Raw genomic sequence first — 18,654 nt, 5'->3', positions numbered from 1 at the left:
GGAAGCGCAAGGCCCTGGGTTCGATCCCCAGCTCCGAAAAAAAAAAAAGAACCAAAAAAAAAAAAAAAAAAAAAAAACCCTGGATACCACTGTAACTTCCATTAAGAGGTAACTGGTTAAGCAAAATGTGGCTATTAAACAGATGACAGCACTGAAGACAAAAATCTACGATGACCATACAGGAAGTAAGGGAGCCTACGGCATAAAGTGAGAATCAGCTAGAGTTTCTATATGAGAATCTGCAAAACATGCACATATATGGGTAAGGGAAGAAGAGGATATGTAAAAATGAAACTAGGGTGGTGAGGGCAGGGTTAGTAGACTTTTTTTTTCCACTGTAAAATGTTCTTAATGTTCCAACAATAAGTGTATATTAACAGCTTTTACTAACACTTAAGCTTCTGCAGTTTTCTTAAAGAGAAATTGCGTGTGGTTTTCCTTCCCCCCAGCATAGCACCAATTCAGAAAAACAAAAGGACCTGCACCTCACCGGGTACTGACGCTTCTCCAAACATTGAAATGAGGAGATCCGGAAAGCAGAGAAGTTTGACCTATTGCTTTAGTAATGATGTCAGATCATTTTATGGCGTGATGATACTTAATAGTTCTCATAAAAGAAAAAAGTGGATGGCTTATTACTTAACTATTTTATATTATAATTATGGTGAGTTTTAATCAACATCAGCCTTTACAGGCCAGACGTCGTTTACAGTACTTAGATAAACAACTACTTAATTTAATCTTCCCGCACCCCCATCCCATGTGAACATCGTCATTATTATCTCCATTCTCACTGAGGCGCTTGAAAGTTCCCTTGTCCAAGCGTGAAACGACAAGATCAAAATTCCAAGTCATAGCCATCTGCCCCAGAAACTTGGCTCCTAACGACCAACTTCCACTTCCTCTGGAGAGAATAAGTACATTTATAATAGGAAGGTTGAGTATGTATATAAGGCAAGGCAGAAACACAGGTTGACCAAATAGCCCAGGAGGGTCAGGTCTGGTGGTGCAAGCCTGGAGCTTCAGCACGCAGGAAGTAGCAAGAGGTCACCTTCAGTAACAAGGACTTCAAGGCCAGCCTGAGCTACATGAAACCCTGTGAAAAAGAGAGGGAAAAAAAGAAGTCTCGGAATTGGGGGGAGGGAGAATGGAGTGGGGAGAAGGGAAGGGAGGGGACCTGAGATGTTTGGGGAGAGGTGATAACACCTTAGAGTCAGCTTTTTAATTTCCCTATTTCCGCTATGTAAAGCGGGGTGCCTGATCCAGGGATAGGAACCTGCCTAAGAGCACCTTACTCTCAGTACAGGCTCCTGAGGTCACGGAGCTACTCACCCTCTTCCAACTCCTAGTGGTATCTCAGCCTTAGACTGCATGAAGGCAGAACAGGCCAGAAGAAACAGGAAAGGAGAGGTCAAAACCCAGCAACCAAGCCAACAGTCGGAGGGTGGGTCTGCAGGCTTATCTCAGAGGATTTCTCAAGGCAAATGGACAATTTGTACTCACCGTCCCAATCCCCACTAACTAGACAGCAAAGGCCAGAGCTCTGAGCACTCAGGGATGGAGGCACAGGGACCCCCGCATCGTCTTCTGACTCATTCTACCTGCTTTGTACCTGCCTTTCTTCTCCTGCATCAAGGACACTACGGAGAGTGGGATATAGTAATACTTAACACCTTTATCTATATTTTTAAGGTTCCAGACACTTAAAAATACACTAGTTAGAAACCCCATCATAAGATGCTCCAAGTTCCACCATGTACCAGGTCAAGGGCCTGAACCTCCGATTCTAAGCCCCTGGTATTCTGATGACAGAGGACACTGACGGTACAGAAATGTTTCACAAATACCAGAAATAACACTGCCATTGCAAAGGTTTCTCTAATTGAGTTACTGCTAAAAACAAAACAAAACCAAAACAAAAAACAAAACAAACACTTCTGGCACATGATACATACGTTAGTTTCCTAAGCCTGAGATATAACCTGGGTTAAGATCCCTTGCAAGGTCAGCTTTAAGGACAGAGGAGGACACTGTTCTTGAAAACCACTGGAATTCTCACTTGGAGACAGCCAAGGGATTGGGGGAAGGGAAGTTGTGTTTAAAGTACCTACAAGGCAATACACTCATCAAGGAGACCCTGACCACTTTTAAATAGGAATGCGACCAAGCTGAAAGGTGCTTACACTTGCAATCAAAAGAACATTTTTTGTGCTTGTCCAACCTCCCGGCTTCCAGGGCTTCCACGGCCTTGCCAAGGGCTCGATCACCAAACACACACACATCCCACCCCTCGGCTTGCCTGCTCTTTTTTTTAAATTCAGGGCAACTGAAGTCCCAAAGACTGGAAGCCAGTCCGACGACTGGAATGGTGCATTAAAATATCACATCGAGAGAATCATGTGACTCACTGTTCTCAAAATCTTACCAGTTTGAAAGAAGTGATTTTTTTTTTCTTTATAAGCATGGAAGTCACAAAACACAAGAAAATGATCCATTTTGCTTCAGTGACTGTCCCCTAAAAAGTCTGCTCTAGTCTTACCATTTCAAGATGGAGGCAGAGAAAACTCAGCCTGGAACCAAACCTGAGGGTGGAGGTCTGCAGCTACCACCTGAGCTCCTGCTTATAACTGCACTGTAGGCACGCGCACGCACGCGCGCACACGCACGCACGCACGCACGCGCACACATGCACGCAACTCCTGCCCCCTCCTCCCATCTGATTTATTTTTCTCCTTCTCTCTTTCCAGTAGCAACATCTGGCACTATTTAGTGCCGTGGTGGTGCACCTCAGGGCCATGATTCAAAGGGTGTGAGATTATTCCTTCCATGGAATAAACAGAAGGTATTGGACTGGGCAGGGATGTCCTACCCTTCACGGTGCTTCTTACGACAGACACAATCCCTGGGTCAGGCGTGTTCCTTCTACACACTTGATAATAGGAGTGAACAGCAGATGCCCAATGGGGTCCCACTCCCTGTGTAAGACAAGAAGCAAACCCTTTCTGGAAACACAAAGAACAGCTGGACTTGGTTTGTTTTTCCATGAAATTCAAGTCTGGGGTGGGGCTGTGAGGAGGCCTTTTGTCATAAATAAACCATGAAAGAAGCCAGGTAATGTACTGAATCTGCCCTGACGTCCTCTCTGTAAAGGCACTTCTACTTTTGCCAGGGCAGAACACAGACCGATGGTTTGCCAGTGATGTGTCTGGAGGCCAAGCTGACAAGAGACAGGCCTACTATGGTCTCTCATCTTGTCAACTCGTCTGGATGGAAACTCAGTAGGAGTCAGACCTCTGATGTGCCTATAAGAATGTTTCAGAAAGATGTAGGGGTCCCACTTCATAGGCTGGGGGTCTGCCCCAAGTTAAAGAGGGAAGTCTGGTGAGCCCGGACAAGAGCGAACATCCTTCTGTTTCTGCCCCTGGGCCTTCCTCAACACGATATGTTTCCCCATCAAACTGTAAGCCAGAATAAAACCTTCCCCCCTTACCCTGCTTTCCACAGCAGTGAGGAGGGCAACAGTACTTAAGAGGAAACTGCTTTTATCTCCTATGGAAGTTCCAAGCAGGCTCAGCTGATTTCCTATGCAAAGGAAAACCAACCTTCCTTTTCTTTACATTACATAAAATGTGGGTCTTGCTGGCAGAAGGGAATACAGATTTCCTAACTTTTTTTTTTTCCGGAGCTGGGGACCGAACCCAGGGCCTCAAGCGCTCTACCACTGAGCTAAATCCCCAACCCCAATTTCCTAACTTTTAAGGAATGGTATCTGACATAGATATATCCTGAAAACAAACATAACTTGGGAGATTTTGTTCTTGGGTTCTGGATGAAAACATCTATAGGAAAAAAAAAAAAAAAAAAAACTCATCACGATTAGAAAGCACTAGCAAGTTGAATGTAAAATGTGCCTCCTTTTACTTTACGATAAAAGTTTGCTCTAAGGCAGGGGCCCAACTATCGACAATACACTATGCCCATTCACTGTTTGCTCACCTCTAATTTTTCTCAATCAGTAAGGTCAGAAGCTGACAGCAGCACATATGGTCTATGGTAAATGTTAGCCAGTAAAAATTTATCCAAGAGGGAGTATGAAGGGACCTAAAATCAGCAGAAAAAAAAAAAAAAAAAAAAAAAAAAAAAAAAAAAAGAGCGTCCAGGCAACCCTGTGAAGGATTACTTGACTAGGTTAAGTGGGAAAGGCCCACCCTAACTGTGGGTGCCACCATTTCTGTGGGGCTGGGACCTGGGGAGAACACAAGGAAAGCAAGCCGAGTGTAGCCTCCCATCTCTCTGCTTCCTAGCTGCAGATACCACAGAACCAGCTGCCTCAAGCTCTAACCACCACATCTTCTCGGCGGTAAACGAAGGTCCCTTTAAACTGTGAGTCAAAAGAAACCCTTCCAGGCTTCTGGCTGGAGCATCTTCCCACAGTAACAGCACAAAGAAACCCATATGGGGATCTTCATCATACAGGGATACAGCAAAGGCTTTGGAACCAAGGAGAGCTGTGTTCTCATCCTAGCCTCGTACTGCAAAATGGCCCTTAAAAATATATATATATAAAGTTAAAAGATAAAAGCAGGCCAAAACCTTGTCTCTGAAGCACTGTTTGACTGGTCTGTTTACCTCTAGTGCCCTTTTTTTCTCACAAGGGACACGGGGTAAAATTAAACACAGGTCTTGTTCCTATCAGAAACATGTCCAAACAGTTGAGGCTCAAACGACAAAGTTCCACTCTGCTACACAGAGGGACCCTGTCTGCCACAACTGCAGAAGCAGAAAGAGCGTGTAATAATTCCCTTTCCATTAAAAACAACAAATCTGTTTCTTTGCAGGCTGCAGCCTTGGAAAGAAATTCTGTAGGCCCTTGGTGTACTTCGGGAAGGCTAGAGGAAACAGCACAAAGATGCTTAGCAGAACAACATCTCCTGAAGATAAACCATGCCCTAAACAAGCTGCTTGCTGGAACTCGGTCGTGCACAGTCTAAGGCCCCTGGATGCTCTCTCCCTTACTGTGAGACTACAAACACTGACAGAACATATTTTCCAGATTCACACAGTGCTTCACACACAGAAGGGACTGTCGGCAGCTACGAGACCTGTGGTCTAACCTCTCTACCCACCAGCTTGCACTACCATGAACCGCCAAAGAGCTGTTAACTTGAGATGCTTGAAGCTCTGGGGATCAAGCCTAGGCCCTTGCACCTGCCAAGCAAGCACTTTCCATTTAGAAAGCCCTTTCCCAACCCTTTATTTGCATGTACCTTGGCAAATTTTTTTTTTTTAGCTCTTCCTTAAAATATTAAGTTGCTAAGAAAATGGGATTAAATCAATGCTAATAGTTGGCCCATGTTCCAGGACCTAGGTAAAATTGTGACCCTCAGGTACTGGTTTCCAAAATCCTTTCACTTAAGTCTGGTTTTGTTCTAGATGGAAACCTGAAAACCAAAAAGGTACTAGTATTCAAAACGACTAAGTGGACTACTTTATTTCAGGTCGTACACTCTACATGGGATGCTGCTACACATACACATAATGTACACATACACATATACATACACATAATGTACACATACACACATATCAGTCTACGGCCTGCCAAGACCCTATTTTAGCACCAAGGACCAAGGCTCTGAAATTAATCACGCATGTGACCTTGGATTAGTCATAAACCTCTCCGGGCCTCATTTCCATAACTGCATAATGAGCTTGAACTAGATCAATGGTTTTCCAATTTCACTGCACAGTAGAATCGTGTGGGGAGCTTTTCAAAATCTTGGCATGTGCGCAGGCTGTACCTTAGACCAAATGAATCAAAACCTTTAGTGGGGGTGAGAGAGGGTAAGGGCAGGCAAGGATCCTGAGCACCAGAGACTGTCAACCATCCACTCGTAACAGCGTAGAATCAACAGCCTTCCAGAGTGGATTAGAAGACCATTCTGGGGATCAGGATGATTTCTATCCTTAAGCTGGACGTGGTAGCACCTGTACATAATCTCAGCGTCTGGCAGCAGAGGGAAGATGATCGCTGCAAGTTCAAGGCTAGCCTGAACTCCACAGTGACCCCATCTCAAAACAGCAAACAGAATATCTTCAGTGTGTGGTTAGTTATTTGGTATCAAAGTGGACAGAGTTGCCTAAGCACTACCTGTGGCCATAATTTGCGTCCAAACTGCTCTCCAGGGATCTTGGAGAATGGAGAGGACTGCTATCACAGCGAGAAGATCTGAGGAAACATGGCCTGCTACAGAGGCCTCCTCCCTGGCCTCTGAGGGTCTCAGCCCTTGAAATCTCATCAGACCAACTGGAGGGTTGGCACAAACAGACCAAGCAGGGAAACACACCTCGTCACCCTTCTCCAGACTCACGCCTCCTAGAGAAACATGCTTTAGAATGTAGCCAGGCGGACTGCTTTCCTGTCAGTTTCTTGACCTAGTGCTAATGTTTGCAATCGGTGACTACCACTCACCCCACTGCCAAGAGTTGCCTGAACTCCTCTTTTGACAGCCCAGGTAGCTGATCCCAGTTCAGTTCAGTTCGGTTCATAGGTCTGACCTGGTATTGCCCCAGAGTCCTGGGTTCAGGCCAACTTGCCCTTTCCCTCTGTTTAAGATGCAAGGACATCTCAAAGACCAGGGGGCTGGCTTAGCTGAACCAACTACTCTTTATAGACCACTCTCCATTATCCCATACCATGAGGAACTACGGGCTCTCACAATAGGGCAAACCTAAGAGCCTGGGAGGTCACCAATGAGGGGGTCACTCAAACTCCACAAGAATGTGCGCTGTAGGGTCACGGGAAAACCTACCTATGAGGAGCAGACCAATAAGAATAGGGTTGGGAGGGAGGCGTGCTCAAGCCCACGGTCTTTCACTTGGATTGCAATGAGGCAAGGCCGGCAGGCAAGTTCCTTCAGGGGAACGTTCAGGACCCACTCAAATGAGCAAGCATTAGCTCCTTTTCTTCCCTCACACTCCAGCTCCGCTCTGGCACTCAGGGTTGCAGCAGCCCACACCCCCTCCTTCTATCATCTACCCTTTTATAGTCAGACTACAATCCTCCTTCCAAAAATAAATCGAGGAGAGGCCAGCGAAGACAAAGTTGAAAAGTTTTATACTTTCATTATTCTATCCAGGACATTAGCTGGACAGATTTATCATCCCATTTTCCTAAGCTCTCCTACAAATAAATAATTCTAGGGTATGCCCAAATTACTCAGCCTCTTGACCCAACATGTTTTTGCAATTACTTGGCACAACTGTATGCTACTTAAATTAGGTAACAGTCACCAAGTTATTTTTAGGCCCTAGCAACACACACACACACACACACACACACACACACACACACACACACACAGCTAGACCTAGGTGGTTGTACTCCCGGGAGAGAAGAGGACAAACCACCTTTTCTGACTGACACATTTCAATCCACAGAAATATTGCCGAGCTACCCGGAGAGCGTGCTCAGCGTGCATCCGGGGCTCTGCTGCTGAACACTTTGCAAGCCTTCGCTTACTGAACTCCTGAGTGAACATCACAAGGACAACACCAGTGCTGTGCCTTCTTTTTACCAATGAGGAAGCCAGAGAACTCAAGGTTTCAGCAACCTGCCCAAGGACATCAAATGGAGGAACCTAGTGTCCTGCCGATCGGCTGTGCTTCCTACATTTCTCTACGTTTTCTTATAGAGCGAATGTTTGGCTCGTAGCCTTGAGTATTAATCAGGCATTCGGAATTACAAGAATAAAATAAGGTTGCAATGCAGATGTGTCTTAAAAGGGTGGACAAAGCAAGGAGGGATATGTTACTCTCCCCCCCAAAGAAAGCCGACTAAGAAGACTTTCCCAGGGTCTCTAGTTTCTTGGCGTAGCTATTCAGTCTGCACTGCTTACTAGTGAGTATTTCAGGAACTATTCCGACTCAGGAAAACTGTTAGACCCAATTTGCTCTTTATCCCGGAGTTAAGAGGAAGGTATGGGAGCTTTTGATGGGTATGCAGAGCATGAACTTACGTATTCTTACATACATGCCATCTTACCATTGAAAACAGTTCAACTGCACCTGAATATTTTAATAGAAAATATTTCTAAGATGGGGAGGGGGTGGGGAGTAGGGGGAAGTTTTTAGTGTAGGTCTCACTCCCTTGCCTGACTCCTCTCTCTGCATCAATCTTTTTCAGCTACTTCTCTGCCAGTCCTTTGAGTCCTTACCCCCGACCCCCACAACCCCTCCAAAATGCTTCTGGTGGAGAGCAGAGCTATAAAACCCACAGCAGACAGGCTACCTTCATTTTGTAAGGCAGCAAGTACAGGCCTGGACTCTGACACACGGAATGCACAGGCAGAGACAGGCCCTGAGGGGGTCCTAAGAAGGGGAAGGAGGCTTCTCCTTAGACTCAAGACCCAGTCACTAACAGTGGCATTCCACATTTGAAGAACATTCCTGGGCAAGTATATTACACTAAGTATTTAGCTGGGAAAGAAAAGTGTCTGCACCACTCTGTAAAATACTCCCAGCTCAATTAAATATATAACACTGACATTAGACTACAGCACACGACACAGAATATTTCAAAAACAAGGAAGGGGGAGACGAAGAAAGGAAACACATGTTTGATCTGGTTGGCAATAAGGGTGTTCATTTTGAAAATTTTGATCATAAAATTTTAAAGGCCATGGCTACAATGAGGGGACAGTAGGAGACATGCCCTTCCCACATACATAAAGGACAAATGATTTCCCTGACCCCAGTGATGTTAAAAAGGATGGGAGTCTTACTGAAGTGACACCTCTCATTTTAGAAGGACGATCCAGCCTCCTTACTTAGGTTTGAAATCAAGTTACAGTTGATCAAAACAACCAACATTGGTGTGGGAAAGGTTACAATTCTTTCAAAGACTGAATCTCTAACGATTTATTCATCTGGGTCACTCGGATGAGGTTGACCAGAAGCAAGGGTCTGGTGCCATATATCCTTCAGTGGGTAAGAAAGAGCCAGAGACTACACAGTCTCAGACCTAGGTCACAGCGGGGCGGGGACTATAAATTAGAACAGTAACTTAATCCCAGGGGCTTCTGTGCCTCCGATCAGTTTCGTCCCAACCTGACACTGCTTGACGAAAATGGCAACCCAGCCGCCACTGGGCTCGACAGGCAGCTCCAAAAATGGAGAACATGGCATTGAAACTGAGGGACAGAAAAGCTGGAACGGGAGGGTAGCAACCGGTGTTTACAAACATGAACCAGAGTCTCAGACGGATCAGGCATCTTTGAAAAAAAAAAAGTCTCTGAAAATAAATTCAGCAAGAACTGGGGACTTCCAGCCATATAGTCTAACCATCTACCCCCACCCCAGCAGCCACAGGCTCCCTACAAAATCCACTCATTCCAAAATGGTGCCGTTCCCGCACCAGCTGAAATGCAATCTTAGCTTACCAACAAGGTGAGTCCTAAAAATAAGTCTCAGAAGAGAAGTCAGACCAGAATGGTCTGCTTGATCCACTCAAGAACCTAGGAGAAGCTGCCCACCATGCTTGTTGAGAGAAAAGCACCTCATTCTCTACCTCGAGAGCGCTCTGAAATGAACCTCTGGTTTGATCAGAGAAGAGGATAACTGGGGGGCTCAATGTCCCATCTCTTTGTCCTCCTCCTTAACTTGGTCCTGATTTTAGGCCATTCCTCCAAAAGGTACCAAATTCATGATCACAAAGTAGACAAGCGAACCTTTTACTCCTGAACTATGTATTTTCAACCAAATTCCAAGAGAGTTGAAGGAAAATTCCCCCCAAAACTACAAATTACCCAACCTCTACCACCAGAGCGTCTTCCGAGCTGGCCGCCACGGTGTCGAACCAATCCGAAATGACGAGCCCTCAGCGCAGCTGCCCAGGGCGCCTGGTAGTGAGGTCAGCAGCGTGTCCAGCCCCGCCCCACTGAGGCAGTCTTTACACTGACACTGAGGAGCAAACCCAGGCTGCAGGGATCTTCAGATAGATCTATGGGAGAAGGCTGGAGGAATCCCTTCTTCCTTAGCAGTACCCATGAAACATTTCTCAGCAACTGATGGGCCATCCCAAAACCCACCGAGCTCCACAGCAAGAGAGAGAATAGGATCCACTCATCCTAATAAGCCCTGTGTTCGAGTTTAGAGCCATCATAAACCAAGTCTGCTTACTCCTCTTAGATTACATAGACCAAAAGGGCTGATTTTTACCAAACCTATCCAATTACAAGATAAAAAAAAGGCAGCCCGCAAAGCTTTTTGTTACAGGTGAGGAAATTGTAGATGGTGTTTTCTCATCTGTAAAAAAAAGACAAGACAAGATCATGCCAAGAGAAGAACAGCAGGCTAAAGGCACAGGGGGGTTATAAAGTCAACCAAACAACAATTCAGAAGAACACAACTACACAACTGAACCCTGACATATTTGTGACTCCAAGAAAACTTGCCACCACCATGACAGGACCCAGAGCTTCTAGAACTGTGTAGAACTGAGCCCACATAACCCCAGAGAAAGCTGCATCTTTGTGAGAGTTGTCCAAAGGATTAAAGTGGGAAGGGGCGTTCCTTAGCAATGGGTGATTAAGCCACATTCCTCAGAGCAAGGAGAATGACTAGAGATGTCCCACAATGACAAATCTGAGCGTGCTTCCCTAAGCAGCCTATCCCAAGTTAAACATGAAAAGCGTTCAAAGGAAGGCAGCACCATGATGATCAACAGCACTTTAGTGTTGGAGTTGGGATACTGCCCCCCCAACCTGCCCAAACCCCATACACACACACACACACACACACACACACACACACACACACACACACACAATGGCTCAAAACAGAGAGATAGTTATCACTCTCCATCAAGACCAGGTAGCTGTTATCAGAAGAGTGATGCTCGGAGCCCAAAAGGACAGTGTTAGAGGACAAAGATGAACAAGTGGACCATGCACATGATCAGGGTAACATGGTCATGGTTAGAAGCTCAGAGAAGACTGGGTCATCTATCTCTTTTGGGGGGGGGGGGTTGTCCAGTCATCACAGTTGTCCTACACTAGGGGAAAGTGATGCATTCCTTCTAGGGATGAAACAGAGGTAACTGTCGTCAGGTGATACCAGAACGATCAATAGGTTGTAGGGCAGTTTGTATCTCTATCCTCTTGGAGCTTCCTCAGAGGAACGGATGCATTTGGAGAATTCCCACACTTTCAATAAGGCTTTAAGATAAAGATGTGCGCCTTTGTTGAAGATGACTATATAAGCAATGTGAACATCAAGGCAGCCAGGTGAGACACAGGAAGCGTTCCTCACATAATGCACTGGCACCTGTAGATGCAGCCTCCTCTGGTCCCTCAACACTTAGGTCTTGAGAGACAAAAACTTTCCAACCCACTCACCAACTGAAACAGCTACCACAGAAGGCATGACCTGAGACACCGTCTTGGCTGTACAAAGCGCCTTTTGCAAACCATGTCAAGTGAAATGTCTTAGGCAACACAAAGCAGAAGCCAGACCAAGACTCAGATCTGCATTATCAATGCACTGCTACTTAGATTTTCTTAATAAACCAAAATAATAAGAGGAGGGTAGAAGTGAAGACAAGAAGAAAGGCTCTTTTGGTTCATGGTGCCCGGGTAATTAAGAGAAGACTGCTGCGTGTGGGAGAATCTCATGGGGGGAACCTGGCTGATCAGGATGGTATCTGAGGGAGGAAGGAATGTGGGGGGAGGGGGGAAGAGGGAGGAGGAGGGGGAGGGGGGTAGGGCGAAGGGAGAGTCATTACCTTTCAATACCAGGGGTTCTTTGCCTTCTCTCTTCAGGGACTCGAGAACTATGTGAAGTGGTTGGGATGGCGTCACACGGCTCGGCTCATTGGTATTCTCATCATAAACTATGATTTCTTTGGAAAAAATCCTCTTGAAAGAGTCTTTGCCTTCTCTACAGGAAATCAAGTCTAAGACAGTGATCTTGCCCTGTTGCAGCCTCCGCCGGCTGATCTTATCTGCACAGTTAATGTGGACAGCTCCTTGGATGTGACTCTTGTTGTACTCCATGAAAGGCCTGCAGTCAATGATGACAGGACCCTGGCTGGGCAGGTGACTCTTGCTGCATTTGGTCATCTTCTTCGCCAGGTCATTGGGGTAGATGATTTTGATGCTGGCTAGCTGCTTGGGAGTCCCTGACACGGGGCTGCCCACCCCGCCCGATGGACTTAAAGAGCCTATATTTTCATTGTTGTTGACCATCTGGTTAGCAGGGCAGGTGGTCGAGGTTCCTATGGCAGTGGTGGCAGTGCCTGCAGCGATGGCTTGAGTCTGGGCCTGATGATCCTTGTCGTAGGTTGCCACAGTGCAGCAGCTAGTGCTGCTGCATCCGCAATTCAGGGAGCGGGCAGAGCCGCTGGATGAGGGCATATACGTCAGATTCGCAGCCTTGAGGGTCACGACGGCTGTGGCAATGACAGGAGTGTGGTTATTGCTGCCTGGGCTGGCAGAGCCCAGGTAGCTGGAGTCTAAACAAAGGTTGAGATCCTGAGGTCGGACAGGCCTAGACAGTGCTACTACTACCCTGTCGTCTAAAGGGGACGGAGGCATGAGTAGGCTGAAGACTGGCGATTCAAGAAGAACTCAAGAGTCTGTGGAGAAGAGGAAGAAAGAAAGAACAGTCACATGACACGGGCGCCAGTCTCATCCAATCCCCGGGCTAAAAATCCTCTTTGATATATTCAGAGAGGATGCATGCCTGAGGGACCCCATCCATCCTGATGCTAAGCCAAAGTTTAAAGTCGGACGTGACGTCAGAAATGGTTAAGAGACCTACTTTCGTGGGCCTGCATCGAAGTTCAGCCTCAGTGAAGGTAAAAGCGCAGAGGACCGAAAGCACTAAAGGCAGACGGGGAGGCTCTTAGGTTTCTTCTGAGCCTCCTCTCCTGCACAGAAGTCCACTTGACCTGTGATGGACGAATCTGTCCACCCTGGCATCTACTGTATTCCTTTCCCCAGAGCCAAGGCAGAGAGACAGGCAAGAGCATTTTCAGAGCTCACACAGAGATGCACAGAAACGCACTACGTTTACATGAGGGGCTGGATGTCAACCTTCTGCAAATCTGAAGGAATGTGTCTTCCTATGTCAATCTCCATGGCTAGGAGCTAATCGTGCCTTCCATTCTGGCGAGTCCTTTGAAAAGCTCAACATCGTCCTATTCAAAGCTTACACTAGCCTCTGCCAAATCAAATCAAGCTGCATGCTCCCCTTATACTATGAATAACTGTCCAAAAACCAAGTGGCCAAGGGAGTCAGGTCTGCGAACTCCAACCGAAACTGGCCCATGACCCATTCCTCTGTGACCCCACTTGTCCTTACCCCTCTCTGTGCTGTGCCCCTATGCAAAAAGGGGGGGCCCTTGAGTTTCACCTGGGTAGTGCAGTGCAGACTTTACATCTCCATGGGAGTGGGAACTTGTAAAAAATGTCTCAGTCCTGTACTGATATTCTTCTTGGAAACAGCAAAGATGAGAGCCACCTCACTTGTCCCTTTACTACAGACAGGCTAATTGGGAAGCGAGGAAGTAGTGCCCACAGGGGTTACCTCTGCCTCCTCCAAGGGTGCCTGCAATGGGTCACTTACCTCCTCCCCCCAGGCAGAAGGCCACTCTATAACATAGCAATTCTGACTCGTCTAATAGAGAAATCAAACCCCAAGCAAAAGCCACTCATCTAAAGGAACTTTAAGAGCTGTCTGGAAAAACATCAAGAATCATCGGTCTATTCATGACCGGCACTGTTCTCTGAGACCGAGCCAAATTGTCACCAGCGAAAATCCACACACGCGCACCCAGGAGCACGTACCCACCCGTGTAGGCATATCCCCACTGACTCCGGTTTCTCTCACCCACCTTTGGTTGGGAGCAAAGGATCCCTCCCTCCCTCTTTCCCTGCCTCCTTTGCGTAGTATTTTTTTTTTTCATAGCGAGTACTATTCCAGAAACTGTAACTGTGTCTCGGCTGGACCATAAATGCAGACAAAGTCTTTGCTATTGTGCTACCTGGTAGGGACATCCAGGATCAGTAGCCCATTCCCTAGGAGGGGGACCCAGGAACGACTTTCCAGAGACACAGGCTGGGACCCGTACCTCTACACTGTGCTGCTCGCACACAGGCAGAGTGCACGGAGATCTGCATCCTTGCAGCAGATAGCTCCAAACCCATCCGGTTTGGCCCGGGAAACCTCCCACAAAAAAATAGCACTACCCCCCTACCCGCTTTCTTGCTAATCTCCCTTCCATCACTAACATGGACTGAAGAAAAAATTCCCCACTCCTGGGGTACGTAGCATCTCTCTTCCATGCAACCACAGAGCATCAGCAAAGCCTTGGGCTTTGAAAACTGCCATAAAGCACCTTAACCAAACCAAAACTCATTTCCCCCTTCATTCCAGGGCAAACAGACCCAAAAACCTAAATCTTAGGATCTTCCTTGCCTGATGTGGGTCTGTCTCTGTTTCTGTCTATCTCTCTCTGTCTCAGTCCCCTCTCTCTCTCTCTCTCTCTCTCTCTCTCTCTCTCTCTCTCACACACACACACACACACACACACACACACACACACACACACACACACACAAAACCTTCCGCCCTCCAGCTCTGAGTGACCGTAATGTCTTCCACTTACTTCATCAATAAGCGTAGCCCTCTACCATCTGGCGCCCGCTTCAGCTATGCGCTCGCGCAGTGCGCCCCCATTCACTCAGCTTCATTGATCCCCAGCAGCAACACAGAGTTACTTTCTCTTTTGCTACAGCGTAAATGTAAGCTTTGGAGGAGGCGGGGCTGACTCCGAGCGACAGCACAATGCGCCAGTGAGGACCCAGAGACAGCCGCCCGCTACATCACAGTGGTCTCTGACCAATAGGAGGCCAAGGAGGGTGGAGAAAGGGGCGAGGCCTCGCCTTGGGATGGAGGCCGGCTCGGACGCGCTTGTGGGTTTGGTGTGTTAGAACGCGGGTGGTGATGTCATTGGCAACCAATCAAAAACTTAAAAGTGCTAGCCCGGGCCCGCTTGGAGCAGCGGCTCTCTATTTACATGTAAACCTAGGCAGCTGGACGCGGTTAACCCTTCCCGGGACTGAAGTGTCAATGGCTTGCTCTGGTCGCTCTGGCTGAAACTGGTTCTTTTGACCCTTCCCTGCCCCCTGGTGCGGACACAGCCTCACGGGGTCTCCTTTCCACCTTTTGATTCCAGGCAGAGTGCCCGTCCAACTTTCCCGAGGCCAGAGACGACTCGAAACAGGGTCCCTCCATGGCTGTAGCTGCGCCGCGCGGGACGTGAGCGTGCACAGGGCCGGCCTCCCCGTAGCCCCGCTTGGCCCGGCCCGCAGATGTCGCTGCCCCTCCGGCTACCTTACTGCTCTCCTGCGCGGCGGCTGCGCGCGGTGCTTCTGTTCCCCTACTTCTGTGCCCCTGTCACTCCTCCGCCGTCCCCAGTCTGTTCTCAGGAGCCCGACTCCGAACCCGAAAGCTGCACCCCAGAGAACTACACGGAGGAGGACGCCTGGCTCTGTGCGGGCAGCCAGTGGGGGCCCGTGCTGAGCGGCAGCGTGGGCGCCGTCCCGCAGAGCTGGGCGTGGCCGGGCCCTCCGAACTCTCCTCAAACCCCTCAGCCCCGGCACCGACCTCCTCCTCCCACCCCAGTCTCAGTGTCCTCCTCGGCCGCCTCCCCTGCCGTGTTGTTTTGGAACCCGCAATACATCCGTCCCCCGGTGCTGGGCCGCCCCCGGCCCCCAGTGGCGCAGGGCCCTCGGCGAGCCAAGGAGCGCCAGGCTGGAACAGCAAGCGCTGGAGGGAAGGAGCCGGAGCTCGGGGTGTACAGCCAGAATGAGCGGCGGTTGAGGAGCATGGAAGGGCCCACGCCAGCTCTCCCGGCTCCCCGAACTTTGTCCATCAGAGGAGTAGATGGTCGTGGCATGTGTCCGCTGAAGAGAAGTGGGAAGCTGGGCAAGCCTGCCAGCGCCTTGCCAGAAAAGTATCAGGGAAGGTGCAAAAGAGTGACTCTGGAATTCAAAGGAGTGGAAAAGCCCAGATGAACTGTGACGAAGTTGCATCAAAGAATCCTAAAGCAATAGAGCTTTTTATACCCTACCCCCTTCTAGCTCAGAGAAGACCACCAAAATGTGAAGTAATTGAAGCGAAATAAAACATTATCAGCTCTGTGGAAGGTTCAGTCGTTCTTAATGATGGGAGGTGTTTGAAAGCAGACTTTAGACGCCATTCTTTCACCATTGATGTGTTGATCTGTGATCAGAAGATGTCCAACCGTCAACTTAGCTGGCTATCTCGGTCAATTTAGCATGATCTCCCTTGGAGTTCAGTACTTGTACACAAGTGCACACTGGTGTTGCAAAAGGATTTTCTGTAGCTCCATTCTGACCACATCACCCATACTTGAATGTCCGCACATGAGTGTCCAGGTCACAGCATTTGGTCCTTAGATCTTTGAGGATTAACAGTCCGGCTAGTGGAAGAGTTAGGCTGTGTGTATTTTCCATAGAACCCAGAAGAGAAATTCCCAGAACAAATTTGTAGGCTTGTAGCTTAAAGATCACAGACTATCTATCCCTGAGTATTTACTGAGTGTGTGCCTCCTGGGGTCCCCATTGTCCATTTGAGTGCTAGGTATTACTTAGGTCTGCCATTTGTCTGCAAGCCCTTTGTCTGCCAGCCACTTTCGCTGTGTTCTTCACTGTGTACATTTGTCAACCGCAAATTCCCTAGCCCAGAAAAAGATGAAAAGATGCTGTGGAAACGATTGGGGGGTGTGGGGATGGTAGGGCAAGGTTCTCTATTGATTAAAGGTATTGGGAGGGCTGTGTTTGCTTTAGGAGCCTCTGTCTAAAGGTACCTACAACCTGTAAGTCGTGATTCGCAGACCCTGATGGAGGTAATGTGAGGAAGAAATGCAATCATTTAATAAGATGATTATTATAGTTTCAAACCGATAAGTTATAGTATCTCGGTTGACTAAAAGTCTGTCATCCGGGCTGGAAAATTGGGAAAACTGACAAAAACTACTCATCCTATCAAACCTTGAAGCATTAAATAATTCCCATCCATTAGCATATGCATGGATAACTACCAGGTCATTAACATATGCAAAGGTGTGGAGGCTTTTAAATTAGGCGGCAGTTTGCATAGCTATGCCCCAAGAAGTCAGATTCCAGATGGTTTTTTCCAGGATGTTTTTGTGCAGAGGGAGGTGATTTCAATTACTGATTTGAAGTCATAATGTAAAAATACTTTCTGAAACTTAGCCTTGTTTAAACGTACGGGGTCAGTCAGCAAAAGGCCTTGAACACAGTATCAAATACCCTGTAACACCCTGCTGTTCAGTTTTAGTCCCAGAGAAAGAGTAATGCATCTTCATTGCCCTTGGGCTTCTTCACATGCTTATGCTGGTCTGTAGCTCTGTTCCTACAAACTGTGAGAAGCATGTGGTTTCTGCAAGATCCTTGTGCTGTGTGTTAAAGCTAAAGAACAAAGCTAACCGTGGCCAAGATCAGAGACAGAAAACAGATAGCTAAACGGACATGACATGTTCAAGAGGTTAAGTCAGGTACTTGCTTGGTGGCAGAATGGCGAGGTCTTCACGACAAGCCTGAAGGTCAAGATAGATTCTTGGAGATTCTACAATGAAGTCAGGGAAAGGAATTTGGCAGTACCAAATCCCCAGGTAAAAGTGGTATTCAATCAGCAAGTAGGGATGGCACTGAGGAAGAGAAAGAGAGGAAGTAGGGGATGAAGTCATAGGAATAAGCCTGGGAAATACTTCACAACACTCCCCAGCCTAGGCCTGCTAGGATAGGAGGAGCCCCTAGAGAAAGTGGCCATGAAGACCCACTCACGTGTTGAACTTCAATTCTCAAAGTGATAACATTAAGGGGCAGAGACTTTTCTGAGGTGGGAATGGCGTGAGGTAGAACTTTTGTGGATGACACTAGGAAGGAAGTTCTACCTTCTGTCTTCCCTGCCCGTGTGTGTGTATATATAGTGTTTATTTCTTCCCAGTTACAAGGTAACAAGGCGCCACCTTGGAAGCAGAGGCCAGGCCCTCACCAGAGGTGGCCTTCATCTGTTTTCTCAGACTCAAGAACCATGGGAAGTCAAGTTCTGTGTTTGACTGCAGATACTGTTATTAGTCATCAGGCCATGTGCTTAGTCATTGGAGCAACATGTAGCCCTGGAGGCAGGAGTACTTATCTTTGCTACTACCTGTGAGTAGCAGACATTTGTAGCTCAGAATAGCGGACATTTACATGTGACTTTGAACACTTGAAATGTGATTTGTTGGAACCAAGATACATCAAGTTTAAAAAAGACATTGGATTTTTTTTTTTTTTTTTGAAAACTTGTGAAACGTGTAGGTTGCTTATGTCTTGGAGATGCTGGGTTAGTTTGTCATTAAAATTAATTTCACTCATCTTTCAGCTCAAATATGACTTAAGAGAGCGTTTAAGATGATTTACTCATTCCATTTTTGTTGGATGACACCATTCTGGGAAACCCCCCCCCCCCATGGCTACTTCAATCTGAAGCCAGTTGGGTATTGAAGATAACCACTCTATCAGGACTTGAGAGTCCCATCTAGGCTATCAGATAGGATGA

The 18,654-nt window shown here is 47.4% G+C and overlaps 2 protein-coding genes across 6 annotated transcripts in view; one reads left to right on the top strand and one right to left on the bottom strand.

Annotated features, from left to right (window-relative positions):
• The window catches only part of Dusp10 (dual specificity phosphatase 10), a 37,408-nt gene extending 22,625 nt beyond the window's left edge, over positions 1–14,783 (bottom strand). Inside the window, exons 1-2 of one of the 3 annotated variants that reach the window (NM_001105734.1) lie at positions 14,669–14,783; positions 11,783–12,634 (exon numbers count right to left, since the gene is read on the bottom strand). In NM_001105734.1, the coding sequence (NP_001099204.1) occupies positions 11,783–12,593 (811 nt within the window). In that variant the 5' untranslated portion in view covers positions 12,594–12,634; positions 14,669–14,783. Of the gene's footprint in view, positions 1–11,782; positions 12,635–12,819 lie in introns of all 3 variants that reach the window. The other 2 variants (XM_087581551.1, XM_087581550.1) reach the window with 2 other exon arrangements.
• A 142-nt stretch (positions 14,784–14,925) lies between these two features.
• LOC145788559 (uncharacterized) lies at positions 14,926–16,210 on the top strand. 3 transcript variants are annotated; one of them, NM_001446384.1, is made up of 2 exons: positions 14,926–14,975; positions 15,239–16,210. In NM_001446384.1, exon 2 carries the CDS (start codon positions 15,375–15,377, stop codon positions 16,077–16,079), a length of 705 nt encoding a protein of 234 aa, NP_001433313.1. In that variant the 5' UTR covers positions 14,926–14,975; positions 15,239–15,374; the 3' UTR covers positions 16,080–16,210. The 3 variants fall into 3 exon arrangements, with proteins under 3 accessions (NP_001433313.1, NP_001433314.1, NP_001433315.1); NM_001446385.1 differs by having other exon boundaries at positions 14,926–14,984; NM_001446386.1 differs by having other exon boundaries at positions 14,926–16,210.
• Positions 16,211–18,654: the final 2,444 nt, after the last annotated feature.

The sequence above is a fragment of the Rattus norvegicus genome, chromosome 13, assembly GCF_021556685.1.
Source record: "Rattus norvegicus strain SHRSP/BbbUtx chromosome 13, alternate assembly SHRSP_T2T, whole genome shotgun sequence".
NCBI lineage: Eukaryota > Metazoa > Chordata > Mammalia > Rodentia > Muridae > Rattus > Rattus norvegicus.
The sequence above is the reverse complement of the archived record's forward strand: the minus strand, read 5'-3'. Positions and strand labels throughout refer to the sequence as shown.

Excerpts from the sequence above, each read along its gene's own strand:
- LOC145788559 (NM_001446384.1), top strand. The coding sequence starts at position 15,375 with ATGTCGCTGCCCCTCCGGCTACCTTACTGCTCTCCTGCGCGGCGGCTG.